This window comes from Jaculus jaculus, chromosome 8 (assembly GCF_020740685.1).
Source record: "Jaculus jaculus isolate mJacJac1 chromosome 8, mJacJac1.mat.Y.cur, whole genome shotgun sequence".
Classification (NCBI taxonomy): domain Eukaryota; kingdom Metazoa; phylum Chordata; class Mammalia; order Rodentia; family Dipodidae; genus Jaculus; species Jaculus jaculus.
The window spans coordinates 98219912-98241166 of NC_059109.1; the positions used below are offsets into that span (position 1 = coordinate 98219912).

General features: G+C 41.6%; 1 protein-coding gene across 3 annotated transcripts; it reads left to right on the forward strand.

Moving 5' to 3' along the window:
- The first annotated feature begins 509 nt into the window (after positions 1 to 509).
- Positions 510 to 13750, forward strand: Snrpb2 (small nuclear ribonucleoprotein polypeptide B2). Of its 3 annotated transcripts, none has more exons than XM_004661533.2 (7): positions 510 to 616; positions 3467 to 3555; positions 5511 to 5683; positions 9297 to 9437; positions 10981 to 11031; positions 12857 to 12945; positions 13380 to 13750. In XM_004661533.2, exons 2-7 carry the CDS (start codon positions 3492 to 3494, stop codon positions 13537 to 13539), a joined length of 678 nt encoding a protein of 225 aa, XP_004661590.1. In that variant the 5' UTR covers positions 510 to 616; positions 3467 to 3491; the 3' UTR covers positions 13540 to 13750. The 3 variants fall into 3 exon arrangements, with proteins under 3 accessions (XP_004661590.1, XP_045012791.1, XP_045012790.1); XM_045156856.1 differs by lacking the exon at positions 510 to 616 and adding an exon at positions 751 to 807; XM_045156855.1 differs by lacking the exon at positions 510 to 616 and adding an exon at positions 835 to 985.
- Positions 13751 to 21255: the final 7505 nt, after the last annotated feature.

The following is a 21255-nucleotide window of genomic DNA, read 5'->3' on the forward strand; positions in this document are numbered from 1 at the left end:
TTTAGGTATATTATGTCTGGGGTGACTGGGTACCCCTGAAGCATGGGCAACTAACCCAGCACACAGCACGTTTTCTGCTCTGTGGCATGCCCACTGGGTTGCTTTTAAGCTGCAGCTAGCAGGGTGCTGGAGGGGAGTCCTCGGAGTTCCAGGAGTCTGAGACTTGGGGAGAGACTGGCTGTCCTAAGGGCGAGGATGAAAGGTCGGCTAGGACCATCTGCGCCCCGCCCCTCAGTCAGGTTGAGAGACAGTCGCTCCCGTAAAATCATACAGGATTTGTAAAGTTAGAAGGTACCGCTGTGTGGGGTAAGCTTTCTAGGGTCAGGGTACGAAAAATGAAACACTTTTCCTTCTCTTCGCTCACAGCTTGGCCCTAAGGATGCCAGTTTGATCCCTGCGCGGTGGTATTTTCACTTCCCCAACACCCTTTCGCAGCACTTCTTCCCTGCCCGCAGGTCTGCGCAAGCGCGGACCGATTCCGGCCCGGAAGACATCGATAGACTCGGAGCTCGGCTTCTCGCTTTGTCGGCGCTCGATTGAGGAGCGTGGGAGCGTTCTTCCGGCGCCCGGCTCCGCTTCCGGTTTTTGCTTACCGGAGAGCCGGCGCGGGCCCCAGGTGGGTTGTGGTTTGTGGAGTGCCTCCCGCGGCTCCCGGCTGCTACCCGCTGCTCGGCCTGGTCGTGTGGCCGGTGTGTGTCCCGCGGCTCCCCGGCGCTCGTCCGGGTCGTGTGGCGTGTGTGGGTCCCGCGGCTCCCCGCTGCTCGGCTGGGCCCGCGTTGTGGGAAGCCCAGCGGACGAGGCGCGAAGGTGGGGTCCGGAGCTCTGGCGGAGGCTTGGATCCCGGGGCGAGGGACCGGTGGAGATCCGTCCGGATGCCCCGGCACAGCCATTGGTACCTGGCATCTCTAGAGGGACCGGCTGCTGTTCCTAATCGTGCCTGAGGCCTTGTCCAGGGCCGTGGGCAGATGCTTGGAGAGGCGGGAAGGTAGCGTCTCTGACCAGGCTAATGAATGAACGGTCCTTGGCTGGCATGGTTTGTGGTTGTCTGTGCACCTTCAGGGGTTTTCGAAGGCAGCTTCCTTTTGCGTGGGAAGGGGCGCCATCCCAGTGCCCTTCAGGGGCCTTGCAGCAGCTGCTTTTGGCATGGGAAGGGGCGCCATCCCAGTCCCTTCGTTCAGTCCACCTTTAAGTTACTGCGAGAGCCTAGGCTCTGGTCTCTGCTTTCCGTTTGACCTGTCAATTCCAGGTTCTTCTATGAGGGTGTGGGGCGCGGGGCGGGGGTGCGGCTTTGATTAGCATGACTTGTCATCTGTTACTTGGACTTCTTCCTGTAACTCATCCTGTGTTGTTCACATGTTGTGGGTGCATCATCAGTCTTCGTGAGATACGGCAGTAATGTGGGGCACCAAGGAAATAAAGCAGGTTGGCAATCTGAGGCAAATATTATGTAAAGTGTAACATGTAAAACATAAATACGAATATGTAGTACTATAGTGGTGTGAAAGAAAAGTATAGGAGGAAAAAAGGCAGGGACTAAAGTTTTAGGCATATTACTTACTAAACTGTGTGACCTTAGGCGGTTGTGTTCCTTAGCTTGTAGCCTGTAATAGTCACGTATTAATAACAGACACTTGCTTGTTTATGATGCAAGGCTGTTAAATCTATGTTGCATTTAGGTTTTTATTTAATATTTTATTTATTTTCAAGCAGAGAGGTAAGAGAGGTTGAGTATGGGTGCACCAGGGCCTCAAGCCACTGCAAAAGAATTCCAGATGCATGCACCACTGTGCATTTGGTTCACATGGGTACTGAGGAATTGAACCCAGGTTGTTAGGCTTTGCAGGTATGCGCCTTAATCGCTGAGCCATCTCTCTAGCCATAGTTTTCTAACTTCTAATTTGTAAATGCTGTCTCTATTCCCATTTTATAGATGAGGACTTGAGAGAGTAGGGAATTTGTACTCAATGGACTACTTGGTAGAAGTATAGATAAAATTTGTATTTAGATTTTTTAAAAATATGTTTATTTGCAGTTGTGTGTATGTGTGTACATGTATACATGCACTACGGCCTCTTGCCACAGCAAAGGAACACCAGATGCTTGTGCCACCTATTGGCATTGGCTTGGGAATTGAAACTGGGCTGGCGGGCTTTGCAAGAAAGCACCTTTACTGTTTGTCTGTCTGTCTGAGGTAGGGTTTCACTCTAGGCTGACCTGGATCACACTCTGTATCCAGGCTGGCATCTAACTCACATCAGCCTCTGGAGTGCTGGATTGTAAGTGTGCACCACCACACCTGGCGTGTTGGTTAAAGCATGCACCTTTAGTCACTGAGCCATTTTCTCAGTTCCTAATTTCCAATAATCTGATCTTAAACATCATGCAAAATTGTTCTCAAAGTGTGTTATTCCTTCAAGTCATTAGAAGTAATATTAGAAGCTCTTTGAAGATGACATATATAAATTAAAAAATGGATACAAAAGTGCTTTGTAAGTCCACCCATGAATATATTGTAAGCATCATCAATGTTATATCATGATTTTTATTGGGCATATCTTTTTTTTTTGCTTTATTTTTAAAATGACTTCATTGAAAACGAAACATGGACGAATAAACAGTACCATTTGTCATGTGGAGGGTAAGGAGAAAAAGATTTTTTTGTTTTTGTTTTGTTTTTTGGTTTCTCAAGGTAGGATCTCATTCTAGCTCAGACTTACCTGGAATTCATTATGTAGTCTCTAGGTGGCCTTGAATTCATGGTGATCCTCCTACCTCTGCCTCCCGAGTGCTGGAATTTAAGACATGTGCCACCACGCCCAGCTGAGAAAAGTATTCTTTTGAATAAAATGTTACTAAAACATGCCTGTGTACTGGAATTTTACTGAGTTTTGAACTTCAGAACTGTTTTATGCTTCTGTAAAACAGGAAGACTTAGTAGGGGCTAGGGAGGAATTATCTACAGCCAGGTGAAATTTTCTGGCATCTGGGATGAAAAATACTAACCTTTTTTTTTTTTTTTTTTCTCGAGCTAGGGTCTCACTCCAGCTCAGTCTGACCTGTAATTCACTATGTAGTCTCAGGGTGGCCTCGGACTCATGGCAGTTCTACCTCTGCCTCCCAAGTGCTGGGATTAAAGGTGTGTGCCACCATGCCTGGCCTTTTTTTAAAAAATTATTTATTTATTTATTTGAGAGCGACAGACACAGAGAGAAAGACAGATAGAGGGAGAGAGAGAGAATGGGCGTGCAGGGCTTCCAGCCTCTGCAAACCAACTCCAGACGCATGCGCCCCCTTGTGCATTTGGCTAACGTGGGACGTGGGGAACCGAGCCTCGAACCAGGGTCCTTAGGCTTCACAGGCAAGCGCTTAACCACTAAGCCATTTCTCCAGCCCTCTTTTTCTTTTTTTTAGCCAATACTTCAGTATGGTTTAACTTTCCCTGCTAATAACATTGTTATTTCTTTAGGTGATTGGAAGAATTTTACCTGAACATGGATATCAGACCAAATCATACGATTTATATCAATAATATGAATGACAAGATTAAAAAAGAAGGTAAGTGCTCTTTAAAATATGTCATCACAACTGAAATGTGTTTATTCACTACTGTCTTACTTATTGGATTGCTCCAAATGTAGTCTTCTTTCTTACTGCCAACAGTGATTTATTTAATTTTGTGTAAAGATGCAAAAGCTTTTCAAATGTAAGAATAGTTAGAGATTAACAGTGTCTTGAATCTATTTTCACTCGTTGCAATCAGATTCATATTGCTGGCAGAAATCACCTGACCTAGAGAAGCTTTGGGGGGAAAGGGGGACTTGTTTTGGCTTAGAGACTTGAGGGGAAGCACTGTGCTGGCAGAGGAAAACAATGGCATGAGCAGAGGGTGAACATCACCCCCCGGCCAACATAAGGTGAACAATCCAACAGGAGAGTGTGCCAGACACTGGCAAGGGGACACTGGCCATAATACGCATAAGCCTGCTCCCAGCTGTATGCTGCCTCCAGATGGTGGTAATTCCCAAATCTCCATCAGCTGGGAACATAGCATTAAGAACACCTTAGTTTATGGGGGACACCTGAATCAAGTCACCATATTCTACCCCTGGCCTCCATAAACTGATACCCATCCATGATGTAAAATATGATGCACTCAGTCCTACTTTAAAAGCCCTTAATAGTTTTTATCAATCCTAATGATGTTCAAACATTCCCATAGTCCAAGATCTTTTAACTGAGCCACAATACTGAAAATTTTCAAGCAAAATAATAATAATAATAATAATAATGGCACAGAATAAACAGTCACACTGCAAAATATGGCATTGGGCATAGCAAAGAAATATTCAACCAATATAAGATTTAAACAGGACAAACTAACTCTGTAAGCTCCAAGTCCAACAACTCTAGTCAGTGACAAATCTCCAAGTCCTATAATTCTAACCAATGATAAGTATGTGGAGTTCCAATTCTGGCCTTCTGGGAAAATAAAGCAGACTTTGAAGAACAGGACATTCCTTGAGCACTCAGGCCCCTTCAAATGAGTATACATTCTTCCTATTGCCCCAGTGCAGGTCAGCTGGCCCAATCTCAAAGGTTGTAATCTCTCATATAATTGCAGCTAAACAGGCAGAAGTTACAGCCCAAACATTTCATTTCTATACCATATCCCTCTGCTCACACCAGTCCATTTCTACGCAAAGCAACCCTGTATAAGTTCTCAGGACACAGGCATAATAACAGCAAGCCTCTCGCATAGTCAATTTCTATCCCAGTGTAGGCAAAGCTCTTCCTCATCCTCAGAAGCCAGATAACATAGTCCATAGTTTTTACTGCATTCAGATCTTTCAACTCTGACCAGAATAGTCCATCAAGCTGTACTTACAGCACTGCAAGGTGTCTCTTAGGCCAAGGTTTCAAATCTTCCTTCATTCCTCTTAAAAATCAGCTCCAAAAGGCCAAAGCCACACAGTCAGGTGTCTAGCAGCAATCTCATACTTCTGGTACCCACTTTAAAACATTGCTGGCAGAAATCACCATACCAAGAGTAGCTTTTTTTAGAGGGGGGGGTGAGGTGGGGAGAGGCTTATTTTGTCTTACAGACTAGAGGGGAAACTCCATGATGGCAGGGGGAAACGATGGCATGAGCAGAGGGTGAACATCACCCCTTGCCAACATACGAACAATAGCAACAGGAAAGTGTGCCAAACACTGGCAAGGGGACACTGGCTATACTACTTATAAGCCCAACAATACACAGCCTCCACGAGCCATTAATTTCCAAATCTCTATCAGCTGGGAACCAAACATTGAGAACACCTAACTTTATGGGGGACACCTGAATCAAACCACCACACTCGTGGTTAAAATAACTTTTTAATTAGATACTCAATGATAATAGTGTGATTAGTTTTTATTAAAATGGTACAAATAAATGAATTGTGGTAGGCATTTTATGAATGTAGTCAGTTTTTTTCACTCACAAATTGTTTCTTTTTCAATATAAACAGAATTGAAGAGGTCCCTGTATGCCCTGTTTTCTCAGTTTGGTCATGTGGTAGACATTGTGGCTTTGAAGACCATGAAGATGAGAGGGCAGGCCTTTGTAATATTCAAGGAACTGGGCTCCTCCACAAATGCTTTGAGACAGTTACAAGGATTTCCATTTTATGGTAAACCAATGGTGAGCTAATTTTATTATTTTTGCTTTAATCACTGTTAATGGTATAGTACACTAGTAATTCTTGTAGCTATGGTTGTTGCTTTCTGCTTTTAATTGTGTTCTGAGAAACTTGGGTTTATTAATTGATTGGTTTGCAAGTAGGGACAGAAGAGAGAGAGCGAGAATGAGCATGCCTGGGTCTCTAGCTCCTGCAATCCAACACCAGATGCATGCATCACTTTGTGATCTGGTTTTACATGGGTACTGGGGAATCAAACCTGGATAGTCAGGTTTTGCAGGTGAGGACTTTAACAACGGAGCCATCCCTCTAGCCCCTGGGTTTATTTTATATCAGTATTTTATTTAATTTATGCCATTTGAAATGAGCAAAGCTAAATACATTGAAATAGATCATTTAGAGACATGATGGCAGCATAAGCAAGATTCATAATCTTAAAAGCACTAGAAAGTAAGCTGGCCATGGTAGTTCATACTGTTATCCCACCAGATAGCAGTAAGGTCAGGAGTTCAAGCTCAGTCATCCTCATTTATATGGGAAGTTAAGGCCAGTCTGAGCTGTCTGAGTACCTGCCTCAATGAAAAGAAATGGATAACCTTGAAGACTTAAAACGACACCTTTGTAAAAAGTTGTAAGCCAATACAAAGTTAACACTCTGGGTAATTTAGAATGTTTTAAACTCAGAAGTGACATTGCAGTTCATGTTCAGCTGCTAGCTGAAGATTAGGACATGGGAAGACCAGAGAGCAAGTAGGGAGTCTTTGGGATATTTTGGAGGGTGGATGCTATGGAGCAAACATCCTAAGTGTATGAGAGCATGCGCCATACCTCAAGTTTGGGTTCCAAACTGATTTTTTACTGGGATTGAATTATGGTGTGAATCCTGGGCAACTAATGGTGTGGTGAGGAATCTGAGTCCTCATTCGTGTGGTTGACTCTGGGCCCATTTGTTCTTAGGTTCACCACCACCAGTGTGAGCAAATTCCATCTTTGGTCTACTTTAGGGATCATCAAAATCTCTAAAGAGCTAGGTGTCTCAGGGTGTGCTGGCCATGTGGAGTTTTGGATAACTCTTGTTGATATGTTTTAAGTCTTTTAAAATTGTATTATAAAATCTGGGCTGGAAAGATGACTTAGCGTTTAAGGCACTTGCTTGCAAAGCCAAAGGACCTAGGTTCTATTCCCAAGTACCCACATAAACCAGATGCACAAGGTGGCACATGCATCTGAAATTTGTTTGCAGTAGCTAGAGGCTCTGGAGTACCCATTCTTTTTCTCTTTGTCTGTCTGTGTGTCTTTCTCTCTCTCAAATAAATCAATAAAAATATTTTTAAAATTCATAACTAATAGGTCATGTAAAGTCAGGTCATGATCTGGACTCAAAGGCTAGAGTACAAACCCCTAGTCTGATCTCTCTATCCCTAGGTAAAGAATTGTTCATGATTACTTGTTCATCTGGGTTGCATCAGTGTAACCAGTGACAGCGTCAGAACTTGAACACTAATCTCTTAGCACCTAGGATTATTACTTTCTTTTATGCTAGCAATCAACTGACTTTCTGTAAAGGGTTAGGTTGTAAAGTTGTAGGCCTGATTATCCAGATAATCTCTGTTGCAACTTGTCACTTAGCTCAGCCTTGATAACAGGAAAAGCAGGAAAGCTGGGGTGGCCCATGAGTGAACGAATGTGGCTGTGCTCCAGCCAGCCTAGCGTAGTCAAAGCAGGTTGTATAGACTGCAGGAGTTGTTTGAGAACTGTGCTATTTTCCAAGTTTCAACAATAGGTGTTTCCTGACCAGCTGGGATTTCTTAGTATGAAGAAATCACATCATCTAGGTCTTATTTTGCAGGAACATAGGCTTAGGCCATTTGGCTAAAATGAAATGACAGTTTTCCATGTTACTGAGTTACAGGAAAGGAGGAAGTTTGTTGCATTTGGTACTAGCCTCACCTTGCCAAACTGATTGTTTAAAATGAGGAAAAAGTTCATTGATCTAATTTTGTGTTGAAGGTCCATTTTCTGTCTTGAGGAAGGCAGGCTAGGTCCCCAACATTCTGACAGGGTAACTGTCACTTTTGTATTTATTTAATGTTATCTGTTTCTTTAACCTGGCTGTGTTTGAGTTGTGAGTGCTCTTTTATCTTTTATGGATATTTAGTCTAGACCAGGGTTTCTCAGCAGTGTCACTTTTGACATTTTCAGCTGAATAATTGTATTGTATGGGGCTTCACTGTTCATTGTAGAGTTTAGCAGCATTCCTGGTCTCCACCCAGTAGATGCCAGAAGTTTGCCCATCAGCAGTGTCTTTAGGTAGTGCCAAGAGTCCCCTCACATGTAAAATCACTTCTGATTGGAAAAATACTGGTTTAGACCAGTCAGCTAAGAGCTACTGAGATGAAAGGTTTTCACGGATGGCTGTGTCATAGAGACAGACAAATCAGGTCAGGGACAAGGGTGAAGACCCAGGAGAGCCGAGAGGATGCTTGATGCCAAGTCAAGAGTTTGAGCTTTAGCCTGGTTTATAGGGTTGGGTCAGGCAGATGGTGGGATTCTGGGTCAGAATCTGCACTCTCATAAGCTCTCTGAGCAGTTGCATTGTGTGCTGTGGTTGATGACATGCTAGCCCAGGCCAGTGTTTTTAATGCTTCTCTGCTGTTACAAGTGGCTGCCATCCTGCTGGCTGTGCTATAGTGAGAAGAAGCTAGGATGCTATGTTTTGGCTCCTTTCAAAACATTTTAACGTTTAAGTTATTGAAGTTATGTGAAAGAGACAGAATGGAAGTCATTCTTGGACTTCAGCGCTTTAACCAGTGGAAGTAACAGATTCATGCATACTCACAGCTGATTAACATGCTGACCCTTTGGGGAGCTATTGGTAAGAGTTTCCAGTGTATCTTCTTTGTTAAGTGGGAAGAAGCAGTGGTACAGATGTATAGAATTTCAGTCTTATTTTTCCCACAGGAATACAGTTTTCAGTATAATATCTAGTATAGTTTTTCTGTGTGTGTGTGTGTGTGTGTGTGTGTGTGTGTGTGTGTGTGTGTGTGTGTGGTGTGAATGAACCTAGGACTTCATACATGATAGACAAGCAGTTTTTCTATCGGTCATATTTCTTTATTTTATTTTTTTTTCTTTCTTGTTTTTTCAAAGTAGGGTTTCATTCTTGCTAAGGGTGACCTGAAATTCACTCTGTAGTCTTAGGGTGGCTTCGAACTCACAGTGATTCTCCTATCTCTGTCTCTCGAGTGCTGGGATTAAAGGTGTGTACCACAATGCCTTTCTTTATTTCTTTACTTTTTATTTTGAGACAAGATCATATAGGTTGGCCTTGAACTTACTTAATAGGCTAGGTAGGCCATGAACTTATGATCCTCCTGCATCATCCTCCTGCATAGGTGGGTTTACAGATCTTTACCACCACACCTAGCCTGTTTTTTCTTTTAATAAACACAGTTAAATATACTTTTAGTTGTGAATCATAGTCCACAATGTATTTCTATTTGGCACTTAACCTATCTTGATGATTTCCTTAGAGATGCGTTTTGAATTATAGTATTTATGTACTGGAATCTGAAATATTAATGTATTGAAGTGATGTGCTTTCATATAACACAGCGAATCCAGTATGCAAAGACAGATTCTGATATAATATCTAAAATGCGTGGCACTTTTGCTGACAAGGAAAAGAAAAAGGAAAAGAAAAAAGCCAAAGCTGTGGAACAGACTGCGGCAGCAGCCAACAAAAAGCCGGGGCAGGTAAGACAGATTGAATGCCATGGGGTTTTGGTGCTAGAAATCTGATGGGTGCCTGTCTTACATGGGGGATGAGTCTTGAGAAGTATATTTGCCACTAAAGGTGTATTTGCTGTTAAAGATCGTTCTTTTGTGCCCCCCCCCCCCCCCATGGTCTCAGTCTAGCCCAGGCTAACCAGGAATTTACTATGTAGCCTCAGGGTGGCCTTGAATTCACAGCGATCCTCCTACCTCTGCCTCCTGAGTGCTGGGATTAAAAGCTTGTACCACCATGCCAGGCAATAAATTTTTTAAGAAGTTGAAATGACTGAACTTTGAAATCTTAAAATTTGTATTATTCAACAAAATATACATTTTTACATATATAGGAATTTATAAAAGTTTTATTATAATTTGTCTGACATTTAATTCTGTTTTTATCTAAAATATTTACATATTTTTCATGTTTTGCTGCCTGTAAATAATATTGTATATATAGCTTTAATCATGAGTATTCTACTCAAACTTTCTTTGAACAACTTAGGAAAACAAAATCAAATTTGAAATACCAAATAAAAGTGAAATTATCCAAAAAAATAGTTACTTCTGGACTAAAAGTGATTAGAAATCAGTTTTATTACATATAATGCTTATATGAAATTGTTTAACCAAAACAAAACTGATCTTTACTTTTCTCCATCTTTTAAAAATATTGATTAATTTGTGTGTGTTTGTGTGTGTATACACCTTTGTCTTTTGCCACTGATAAAGAATACCTGTCTTGCTTTATGTTCATAGCTGGGGAACTGAACCCCAGCTGGCAGACTTTGCAAGCAAGCACATTCAACTGCTGAGCCATCTCCTCAGTACCTTCTTTTACTTTTGAGGTAGGGTCTCACTGTGTAGACCAGGCTGTCCTCGAACTTATGATTGATTCTCTTTCCTCTGACTCTCTACACTGGTATGAAAGATATAAGCCACTACATATCATACCCAGCTTTTCTATCACTCTGAAGTTTAAATTCTGTGGTATAATCTTCAGAAGTTAGGGATAGGCTTTTGTAAATTACTGACAAGGTAAAGCAATGCATGAACATTTGAGGCAAAAGTATGATGTATATGTGTGTCTTAATGTGTGTGTGTAGGTATGCATGCATATGTTTGTGCATTTGTGTGGAGGTCAGAGGACAACCTCAAATGTTCCTCAGGAAAACCTTCCATCTTTTTTGAAGGTCTCTCACTGACCTTGAGCTCATCAGTTAGAATGGCTAGCCACCCATGCTCTAAGGATCCTGCTGTTTCTGCCTGCCCAGTGCTGGGGTAATAAGTGTGCAGCACTATGCCTGGGATATGCAGGTTCTAGAGATGAAACAATTCTTCATGTGTGAAAGCAAGCACTTTCCAGCCTGAACTTTCCCCACTCCCAAGATGTAGATTTTGCAAGTAAGAATAAATGGAATAAGAATCTTTAACAATTAATGTTATTTCTATGCTATAATTATAAATAACTGTTGCCTCCTTAGCAAGAATAAAAAAATTTAACCATGTCCCTATTTCTTTTGCTTAGGGAGCACCAAATGCAGCTAATGCCCAAGGGAATTCAACACCAAACCCTCAGGTAATTTTTTTTCTTCTGATTCTTCCTTTACTATATAATCACGAAAAAGTAACAAAAATATAAAGCAAGATCCTGTCTCCACCAGCAACATAATTACATCCTCAAAACACATTAAATTGCATACCACTTAAGAAACTCACCACTCCAGGGCTGGAGAGATGGCTTAGCGGTTAAGCGCTTGCCTGTGAAGCCTAAGGACCCCAGTTCGAGGCTCAGTTCCCCAGGTCCCACGTTAGCCAGATGCACAAGGGGGCACACGCATCTGGAGTTCGTTTGCAGAGGCTGGAAGCCCTGGCGCGCCCATTCTCTCTCTCTCCCTCTATCTGTCTTTCTCTCTGTGTCTGTCGCTCTCAAATAAATAAATAAAAAATTAAAAAAAAATAAAGAAATTCACCACTCTGAACATTCTGAGGGGAATAAAAAAAACACTTGAAGTTTTTCTTTTCTTCCCATAATGAATCAGTGTCAGAATCCATATGACAAATTTCAATTCTCTTGAGGGCTGTAGGAAGTGTTTTTGTTTTCTTTGCCAGGGCTTCAAGGTAACTGGTAAGGGGAGGAGTCACTTTCCCTTACTGGTGGGTGACTGGAGCCCTGCCTGTCTTTCTTGCGAGTCCCTCAAGGCAGCAGTACCCAGTGTGCCCGATGGGTGACTGAAGCCCTGCCCATCTTTCTCATGGGTCCCTCTAGGCAGCAGTGCCAAAGTCAGCGTTGCTCACATTGTCAGCATAGTAGATTTCAGCTTGACTTTCTAAAACTGCCTATGTAAATAAGTTTTAAGAATTAAATGCTTCAAAAGAAAATCTCAACTATGTGCTAATGATTTCCTGGGATGCCAGAATCTCACATGACCTTATCCAGATGATTAAGTTTTTCTGATTTTCAGTTGCTTGCTTTTCTTGTCTGTTTGGTTTTGGTGCTAGGGATTGAACTCAGGACCTTGCATCTGCTAGAAAAGTGTTCTGCTATATTCAACGTAGCCTATCTCCTCTTGTTAAGACAGATTCTTGTTGTGTTGCTCAGGCTAGCCTCACGCTTTTAATCCTCCTGCCTCAACCTCCCAAGTGCTGGGATGATAGGCATTTGACCTTGGCCCCTTATTTGCCTTGTATTAACTTTCCATTCTTGAACTCTTCTAACATTTATAGTTCAGTTCACAAAAGCCGTCACTTCTCTGATCTTTGGTTTGTTTATTGTTGTTTATACTTGGTCTCTTGTTGCTTTGAAACTAGCATGAAAATAGTTTCCTTATGTATAAGACCCTTCCTGATACCACCCTGTACTCAGGATGGAATGCTAAATAAATAATATCTAATCCGTGGCATTTATTTCCACTTGTTCTCATATACATACCTCATTTACTTACCACTGCCTCCAAAACTAAATTAAGTCAGCAAGTAATGGTTCTCAAAGGTAACATTTATTTTACAAATTTCTTGCATGCTGGTTGCTATTAGACAATAATGATGAGAAAGGGAGTAATCACATACCGTCTGGGTATACTAACCAGCTATTATTAGGATCTTTCAATAATGTATTTCAGGGGCCAGAATTCTGCAACTATGACTCACCTACAGATGCTTAAATTATAAATACTGTTTTTATAAGACTGTACTCTTCCAAATTTAGGGTGTCTTGACTTGAATGCCAGTTTCTGTCTATTTCTCTGGTGTGATTGTTTTTCAGCTTTATTTTGATGTGTTAAGGTGTCACCAGTATAACTGAAGTGTAGCTTTCTGAAGTTTGAGTTTTAATGTGGGAACCAGATGGCTCACAGCACTGTTTATACTTACAAGCTAACCTTGTCTGTTCTTTTTTTTAATAGGTTCCTGATTACCCTCCAAACTACATTTTATTCCTTAATAACTTACCAGAAGAGACTAATGAGATGATGTTGTCCATGCTGTTTAATCAGTAAGTTTTGCCTAAACAAATTTGTTAATGGGAGCCTTCTGACAGGATAAACAAGATTTCCATGGGTTGAATCCATTTGTCCCTTCTAACAGTAGTTCCTGTAAGACATTGATTTGGTCTAGGATTAATCATGAATTGAAGCCTTTCTGCAGACTTAGCCAATAGAAAGTAGGATTCCTCTGTTTTAACTGTTGTAATTGACGAGTGGAACAGGAAACAAACCTTTGATGTAATGACAAAAGTGGAATTAGCATAGGCTCTTCCAGTTCGTTCATGGTGTTAGTTAATCCCAGGCTCTCCCACCCTACTCAAGATTGGTGGTGGAATAAGATGACTAGGCCAATATCCAGAAGCTGTTTAGCACATTTACATATAAGGCAGATATTTAGTCATTTGCATGTGTGAATTGTCTTTATTATTATTATTTTTCCTAGGTTCCCTGGTTTCAAGGAAGTACGTTTGGTACCTGGGAGGCATGACATTGCTTTTGTTGAATTTGAAAATGATGGGCAAGCTGGAGCAGCTAGAGATGCTTTGCAAGGGTTTAAGATCACACCATCTCATGCCATGAAAATCACTTATGCCAAGAAATAACATTTGGAATGCCGTTTTTAAAGGACCTTGCTATTTATAATGTTTGTTTGGGTAACATTTGGTCAGGCCATTTTAGTCGCTGAAAATGGTAGAGAAGAGAAAGTGAAATGTTTGGGAATGACTCAAGTCATCTAGTATCTGTTAGCTTTAGTGAACTATGAAATATGAATGCCTTAATTTTGTACAATAAACCTTTATTTGTATTCTAAAACCTTGATGCTGTGTTTATTGGCCTATTCCACTGCCATCAAATGCTTGTTCAGGTACAGAAAGCATTGTAAGTTCTACTAAACTCTGTAATGGGGTTTCTGTGGTAATTTTGGAGCAGCTAGTAATGCAGCAACATTGAACCATTTAACAAGTTAGAGTAACTAGTGAAAACTTGTATTAGTGAAGATGATCATCCTGATAGTAGAAAAAAGTGAAGCAGGGTCCAAAACTGCATCCTTCACAGAAATGAGCATAGCATGTTGGAAGTAGAGGATTCGTTATCGTGCCAACAGGCATTGAATAACAACCATTTGGGAGTAACTGCTGTTATCTAGAAATAAATAAAATAGGGAAAGTATGGCTGTTTTAAACTTAGCATTTTATTTTCTTTCCTCTTAAAATGACCTAACATATAACCTCAGTATTGAGAGACTGAGGAGATACTGGCTAAATGGTGTATGCCTGTAAGCCCAGCACTATGAAGGGAGAGGTAGGATTGCTGTAGGTTCAAGTCCAGTTTAGGGGTATATTGTAAGGTCAAGGCCAGAAAAACAAGACCTGGCACGTTTTTTGCTGTATTTGGCTTGCCTTGAAGTAGTTGTCCAAGTCCAGTGTGGCTGTGAGTCATTGCAGGTTCAGCGTGTCTAGGGTGAAGTTTGAGATTCATTCTGTAATGGATGATAACGGTTTAGGGACCACATTTTGGTGGCAAGAGTCTTCTAAAATTTTGAGTTGTAACATTGGGGTGTTAATCTCTTTAGATCAAACAAAAGCTAGTAACTTTCTGTGGTGGGGAATGCAAATGTAATATGCACACACACCCAACTGTACAACTTCAGATGGATCATACCTTTATTCAACAAATACCTACTTGTTTCATACCAAGTGTTTCTCTGGCCACCGTAATGAGAACAAGTGAGTTACGCCTGCCATGAAGTTCATCTCAATAGCAGGAGCAATGTACATTGTGGGCCCACAAATTTACTAAGCTTCAGCTTCAGCTGGCCCTTGGGGTTCCTTCTAAAGAAAAAGTGTAAGTCCTTGATTGACAGCTGCTCCAACTGGGGGACACTTGAATCTCAACTGAGCAAATTCTGGAGAACAGGGTTTTATTATGGACAGGTGAACACAGCTAGTGATCCCTTGGAGTACTCAATAAGGGTAGGACCCCTTTTAAATTGGCTGACGCTGGTCACCTAGAGACTCAGCTTGTGGCTAAGTCAGGGTGGGAATTCTGTTTGCAGACAGGTGGAATTTCATAATATTACTAATTATCTTAAGTTTTGATTCTACTTCCCTGCTGGGTTTTTAAGACCATGTAATTAGCCAAAAATTAACCTTCAGGTCAGTCAAGAAGTTACCCTCGACAACTTGTGAGGATCCCCCGTGTACTGGTTTTTCTTCTACTGGTTGCACCATCTGCTGGAACTGGCCACACCTCTTCCTTCATGTTGCGTGAAATTTTCTAGAGGAGAGCAGACACATGTTTATTCACCTCAGGGCACAGATGATAGACCAAAGCAAAATTGTATCAAAACAGGTGAGTTTATTAGGGTTACTTACAGGAGCACGGGTGACTCAGAAAGCAGCTGTATTACCAAAAAGGCCACCACAGCATAGGTGACCACTCAGGGAACCTGCACCATAGGGGAATGCTGTAGTTGTGTTCTGCTTCTATAACCTTGGGGAAGGAACTTTGGGGCCTTTGAAGACTCAGTTTTGCCAGACTTGCTTACCCGTGAGCCTCTGCCCTGGAGGAAGTGTTTCTGTTCAATCTTTCAATACAGAGGAAATTCCTACACAACCCTTTGGAAGCACAGGGACATTTTCCTCCCTTCAGTGACTAACGTAGAACGTTTACTGGTAGAGTGCAACTTATGGGGTCCCTGTGACCTCTTTAATCAAGAGGACAGAAGATATCAGAATTCTAAGGCCCTTTTTAAGGGGTCCCTTTGTTCCTGGATATGGCCACCCTTGAAGGTAATTCCTCCTCCCAGCTAGAAATTAGAAAAAGGTGTGGATAAGAGACAAGACCAGCTTGAATATTTTTCAAATTGCCTAGTGATCCTGATTTATAAGACCAAGGTGTACATAATTTCTTTCCTCATTGAATTTTGACCTAATGGCAAAATATATGAGTGGTAAAGCAGACTTGCCTACAGGAATAAATCATACATGAATTAGCTTTTACAGAGGCCAGGGCTGGCCCTTGAGGTCATAAAGGTCTGAACATAAGTGACTTTTACCTCCCATTACTTATTTTAAAAAATTATTTGTGGTCTGGAGAAATGGCTTAACAGTTAAGGCATTTGCCTGCAAAGCAAACCTCTGTTCATTTCGCCAGGACTCATGTAAGCCAGATGCACAAGGTGGCACATGTGTCTGGAGTTCGTTTGAAGTGGCTGGAGGCCCTGGTGCACTCTTTCTCTCTCTCTCTCTCCCTCTTTCTCACGCTCTCAAATAAATAAATAAATTCATTAAATTTAAAAATGTAATTTGCATGGGAAAAGGGTACATGCCTGGGCCTCTTGCCACTACAAATGTACACCAAACACTTGTGCAAATTTTTTGTGTCCAGCTTACATGAGTGGCATGGTAGTTGGACTCCAGGCCATCAGACTTTGAAAAGAGGAACCTGTTATCACTCAGTTAACTATCTTCTGTTTTTGTTTTTTCTTTCTCTCTCTCTTTCTTTCTTTCTTTTGTTGTTGTTGTTGTTTGGTTTTTAGTTTTTTGAGATAGGGTCTCATTGTAGCCCAGGCTGACTTGGAATTCACTATGTAGCCTCAGGGTGGCCTCAAACTCACAGCAATCCTACCTCTGCCTCCTGAGTTCTGGGATTAAAGGCATGTGACACCCAGCACCCAGCCACCTTTGAGTACTCCCCCATTTCTCATTTTTGAGTGAGAACTCCCCAACATCCAGGTAAGGTTGTAGCCCAGCCATATTACAAGAGATCAGCCATTTAACTATTTTTCTGAAGTAACTAGAGCTTTTTATTTAGAATGTGTAGTCAGAGTGAGTCCCAAGGGAGTGGTGAATGGGGACTTCTCATTTGGAAGAGAAAGTCAGGAATGATGCAAGGAGATAAACTGTCTTGAGTCATCCCTAGTCATGTCTTTGGGTGGAGTGTCCCTCTCCCAGAGGAGCTGCAAATTTAGTGGACCCTTACCATTTGTTCCTCCCTGTGATAAGGACCATAGCTGGATGCCATCCCTGGGATTGGGCATCCTTTCAGCTCTATTTCATCATCCTTATTTGCTTATTTGTTTGCTAATTTGCAGTACTAGGGATTGAACAGGACTGCACTAGCCAAGTGCCATACTACTGAGCTATAAATTTTTCTTTTGAGACAGGGTCTCAGTAAGTTGCTCAGGCTGCCTGTGAACTAGCTATGGAGCCAGATAGGTCTTAAACTTGTGATCCTCCTGTCTTATCCTCCCAAGCAGCTGAAAATACAGACCTACAATACCAGGTCCAGCTCTCTATCCCCCTTTCTTTTCTCAGTTGTCACTAAGATAAGTGGTCTGTGGAATGAAGCAGGGCTTGATGGTGGGAAGCCAGAGGAGACCAGAGTGAGTGAGCCAGGACTCAAGAAAGCTCTTACTATCTTCAAATTTACAGTATCTGGGCTGACCTAAGCTGCAGAAGTCCCCTTTGGTGTGGGTGGTAATTACTGCGTGACAATGATGCGATGTGAAGAGGAAGCTCTGACCATTCAACTTTATGGGTCCAGACCCAGAAGCATGCATGCCTCTCCTCTGGTCCCTAAAAACAACATTTTTATGAGGCTTTGGTAAAATGGCTACATATGTTTCAGATCTCAGATCCTGACACCAGTGAAAGCTGGGTAAGAAGGGCTTCTAAGTGTGGGGGAATGGGGAGCAGAGATTGTAAACAGATGGCTTAAAGTGGTTGGAGACAGACACTGGGCATGTTAATATGTGCTTCAGATTCAAAGATGTGACAATTAGCTACTGTGGGTGTCACCCCAGAGTCAGCCCTTCTCAGCATGGTCTCAGATATTTCTTCTGCCTTTATTGGAAGAAAGAGATTAGTTTAGGACATCAAGATGACTGTCCACTTATGGTGATGTCCTCCCTTATGATTTCATATAAACCCAGGATCAGGGGCTGGAAATCTGCACAGTGTTCCTTACCTACAGCATGTGAGGAGGCATCAGTAAACTAGGAGGGTCTATGGCCAGAAAAAAAAAAAAAAAGAGTAAGGAAATCAAAGCAGTATGAGCCAGACAATGAAGAGTGAGTCAGCAGCACCCCACATGTGAACCGTAGACCAACCCTGCTGCTTCCATAACCCAGGGAGTTCCGCCTTGACTGTTTTATTCAGATGAAGCCGGGACCTTGAAGTGCAGCAAAAAAACAATCTCAGGACAAATGATACCACTTCAGATTTAAGCCTGATGCATTCACAGAGAGTAGGGGTCTTCCATCTGCTCAGACCTGTCTCATCTGAGTCAGAGAACCGGGAAGATGTCACTAGACTGGAGTTCCCCTTGACCATGGCTTTCCCAGGGAAAGACAGACACTGGAAGCAGAACTGTATTTAGCATTGTGAAGCATAGTGAGACTGGCTCCTGGTGCCTCAGTTTCTGAACTAAAGAAAGAGTCAAACTGTGGTTCTGAAGACATGCAACCACAAAGGAGCATTCTGAGCATTGGGAGACAGCTGCCAACATACAACTGAAGCTTTCTTGCTTTTCTCACTCCTGACTCCCTGCCAATCTGGTTTCAGAGACTATCCTCAGACCTTAAAGGAACCACAGACTCTTAAGAACTACCTAGAATTTAAATATTGAACGCAGAGGCAGGATTAAAGGATTAGGGAACACATCTGAAAATGTAGACAGAAGGTGAGTGAGCTCTGGTCAGATCCGTGACTGGAGCCCCAGTGGCCACAGTGCCTTGTGCATAGTACTAGGCACAATTGCTAACTGATGCACTATTAGTTTAAAGTCCTGTTTGCAAGCAAAAGTTTAGTAAGGGGTCTCTCATTTCAGTCCTGTCTGTCTGCTACAGTTGTCCAAATAGGCCATTCCTTCCCACAGTACACCTAGACATCTAGGTATCTCTTCTTTATTTCTTCACCTATAAAAGACCAACCCAAACTTTTCATTTGCCTTAGTCTGTTTGTTGTGATAGCTTGGAGGAGGCTTTCCTATTTCACTCAGCTTAGGTATCCATACATGGCCTGGATATCTGAGTTTATACAGTCCCCATTCCTTACAGTAGTGGCAATTTCCTTTTTTTTTTTTTTTAAATAGGAATAGTAGGGTTTTGTTTGTTTTTAATATTTTATTTATTTGTTTATTTGAGAGAAAGGGGCAGAGGCAGATATATAGAGGGAATGGGTACACCAGGACCTTCTAGCCACTGCAGACAAACTCAGATGCATATGCCACCTTTTGCATCTGGATTTATGTGGGTACTGGGGAATTGAACCTGAATCTTTTGGCTTTGTTGGCAAGTGCCACTAAGCCATATCTCCAGCCTTGGCAATTGCCTTTTAGCTTCCATGTTAGAGACTGGTTTGAGACTATAGCAGTCTGTAAAACAGCTGTCTGACCAGAGTTTAAAAGATTTAATCAGTGCTTTAGTTTTCCCACAGATACTTTTAGACCCTACATTAAAGAGAGAAAAAAAAAGTACTCTATATTCTGCTTTCAAAAGTGATTTCCAATTATCCTTTCCTTTATGTGAAGCAGAAAATAGGATTTCAAATCTCAGTTCTAATTTGACAGCTATGAGAAACAATAGCATTGGACCATAACCTCTCAGGGCAACTGTTAGACAGGGTGGTCAGCAAAGGACAGTTTTCCATTGCGGGCTTTATTTTCCTCATCTATAATGAAGGTATCAAAGAAAACAAGCTTTTAAGTCAGGACCAACTGTAGAAAAGATGCTTTTCCAAAAGAATTCTACACACGCACACATACACACACACCAAAACCTTTTTTATACAAATAAAATAGTACAACTCATATATACATACACATATTCAAACATCTACTCCAAATGAAAAATGAACCTTTTTATTATATCACATGTACATTTTGCTTTACAAATTTATCCCTTGAAAAGTAATGTTGCACAAGATTATCTAGTAATATGAGTTCTTTTCCCTCATTTTGTGTCTCTATGAAGTCACATGATCTTCAAGTAGGAGCTGGTGTCCTGACAGGGAGGGAGCTAGTTCTGTTCAAGAAACAGTGGCTGGGGGATAGGCTTTCACCTTATCAAGCACCCTGTAAAATAACAGCAACACATTGTTTGTCCCTCCTAGTTGATAGCAGACTACTGGGGCCAGGGCCTTTTTAAAATTCATGGCTCTATCTCTCATGCCTAAAACATAACTTGGCACATAGACTGTACTCAGGAAGTATTTGAGTAGATGGAGTTGTGTTGGCAACTCCTGCAATGACCCTCTTTCTCTGGTAAAGGTGGACAGAGCAGTAAAGTGGGATAACAAACCTCTAACACTACCCTCCTCTATGATCAATGGTCCATGACATTTTGAACTAAATATTATAATGCCTTATAGAAAGTTTTTCCAATTTTGATCTGAAATGTTCCTCAAAGGCCCATGGGTTAAAAGTGTGGTCCCCAAGGTGGCACTACTGGGAGACGGTGGAGACTTTGAGAAGTGGGGCCCTTAGATTTGGGGGGTTTTCTGTCAAAGAAAACTGTGGAGCTTCACTCTTTTCTTCCTTTGCTTGCTATACATGTGGTAGTGGTTTTCTCTGCTACTTGTTTCTGCCATTATATGGTGTCTCACCACAAGCCTGAAGCCATGGGCCCAATGATTGTGGACTTTAAACCTCCAGAACTATTAGCCAAATAAAGCTTTTTATTCATAATTTGAATATCTCAGAACATTTGTTATAGTGAGGGAAAGATAACCTAGACAGAGATAAAGAAGGAATTATTCCATTTCCCCAGCATATTAATCTATCTCTTCCCTTTACCACTGGCTGGACATGATATGATATTAATTAGTGCATTATAATTTACCAGTGGCTCAGGACAAATATGCCTTTTAACACTATTATAGCACAGTATTTCTAAACATGGCTTTTTAATTCATTATGTAATATTTTATTAAGTGATTTGTTTAAATCAAATTTTAAAGTGTTTTTAATTTTTTTTATTTATTAGAGACAGGGAGGGAGAGAGAAAGAGAGAGAGAGAGAGAGAATGAGCCTGCCAGGGCCGTTAGCCACTGCAAATGAGCTCTAGAAGCATGCACCACCATGCACATATGGTTTACATGGGTGCTGGAAAGTCAAGCCTGGGTCCTTGGTTTCACAGGCAAGCACCTTAACTGCTAAGCCATCTCTCCAGTCCTAAATCAAATTTTTACTATGGATATTTTCTGCTTTTAACAGACTTTTTATAGAATATCTTAGCTCTCAAATTAAAAGAGTAGGAAGGTGGCACATAAAAATACATACTTGAAATTTTCATAGTTTTTTCAACACTGTCCTGT

What these genes read in the sequence shown, in the direction of transcription:
- Snrpb2 (XM_004661533.2), top strand. Translation starts at nt 3,492, where the DNA reads ATGGATATCAGACCAAATCATACGATTTATATCAATAATATGAATGAC. An exon ending in TGACAAGATTAAAAAAGAAG is followed by an intron (nt 3,556 to 5,510) that starts GTAAGTGCTCTT and finishes CAATATAAACAG; the next exon opens with AATTGAAGAGGTCCCTGTAT. An exon ending in CATTTTATGGTAAACCAATG is followed by an intron (nt 5,684 to 9,296) that starts GTGAGCTAATTT and finishes CATATAACACAG; the next exon opens with CGAATCCAGTATGCAAAGAC.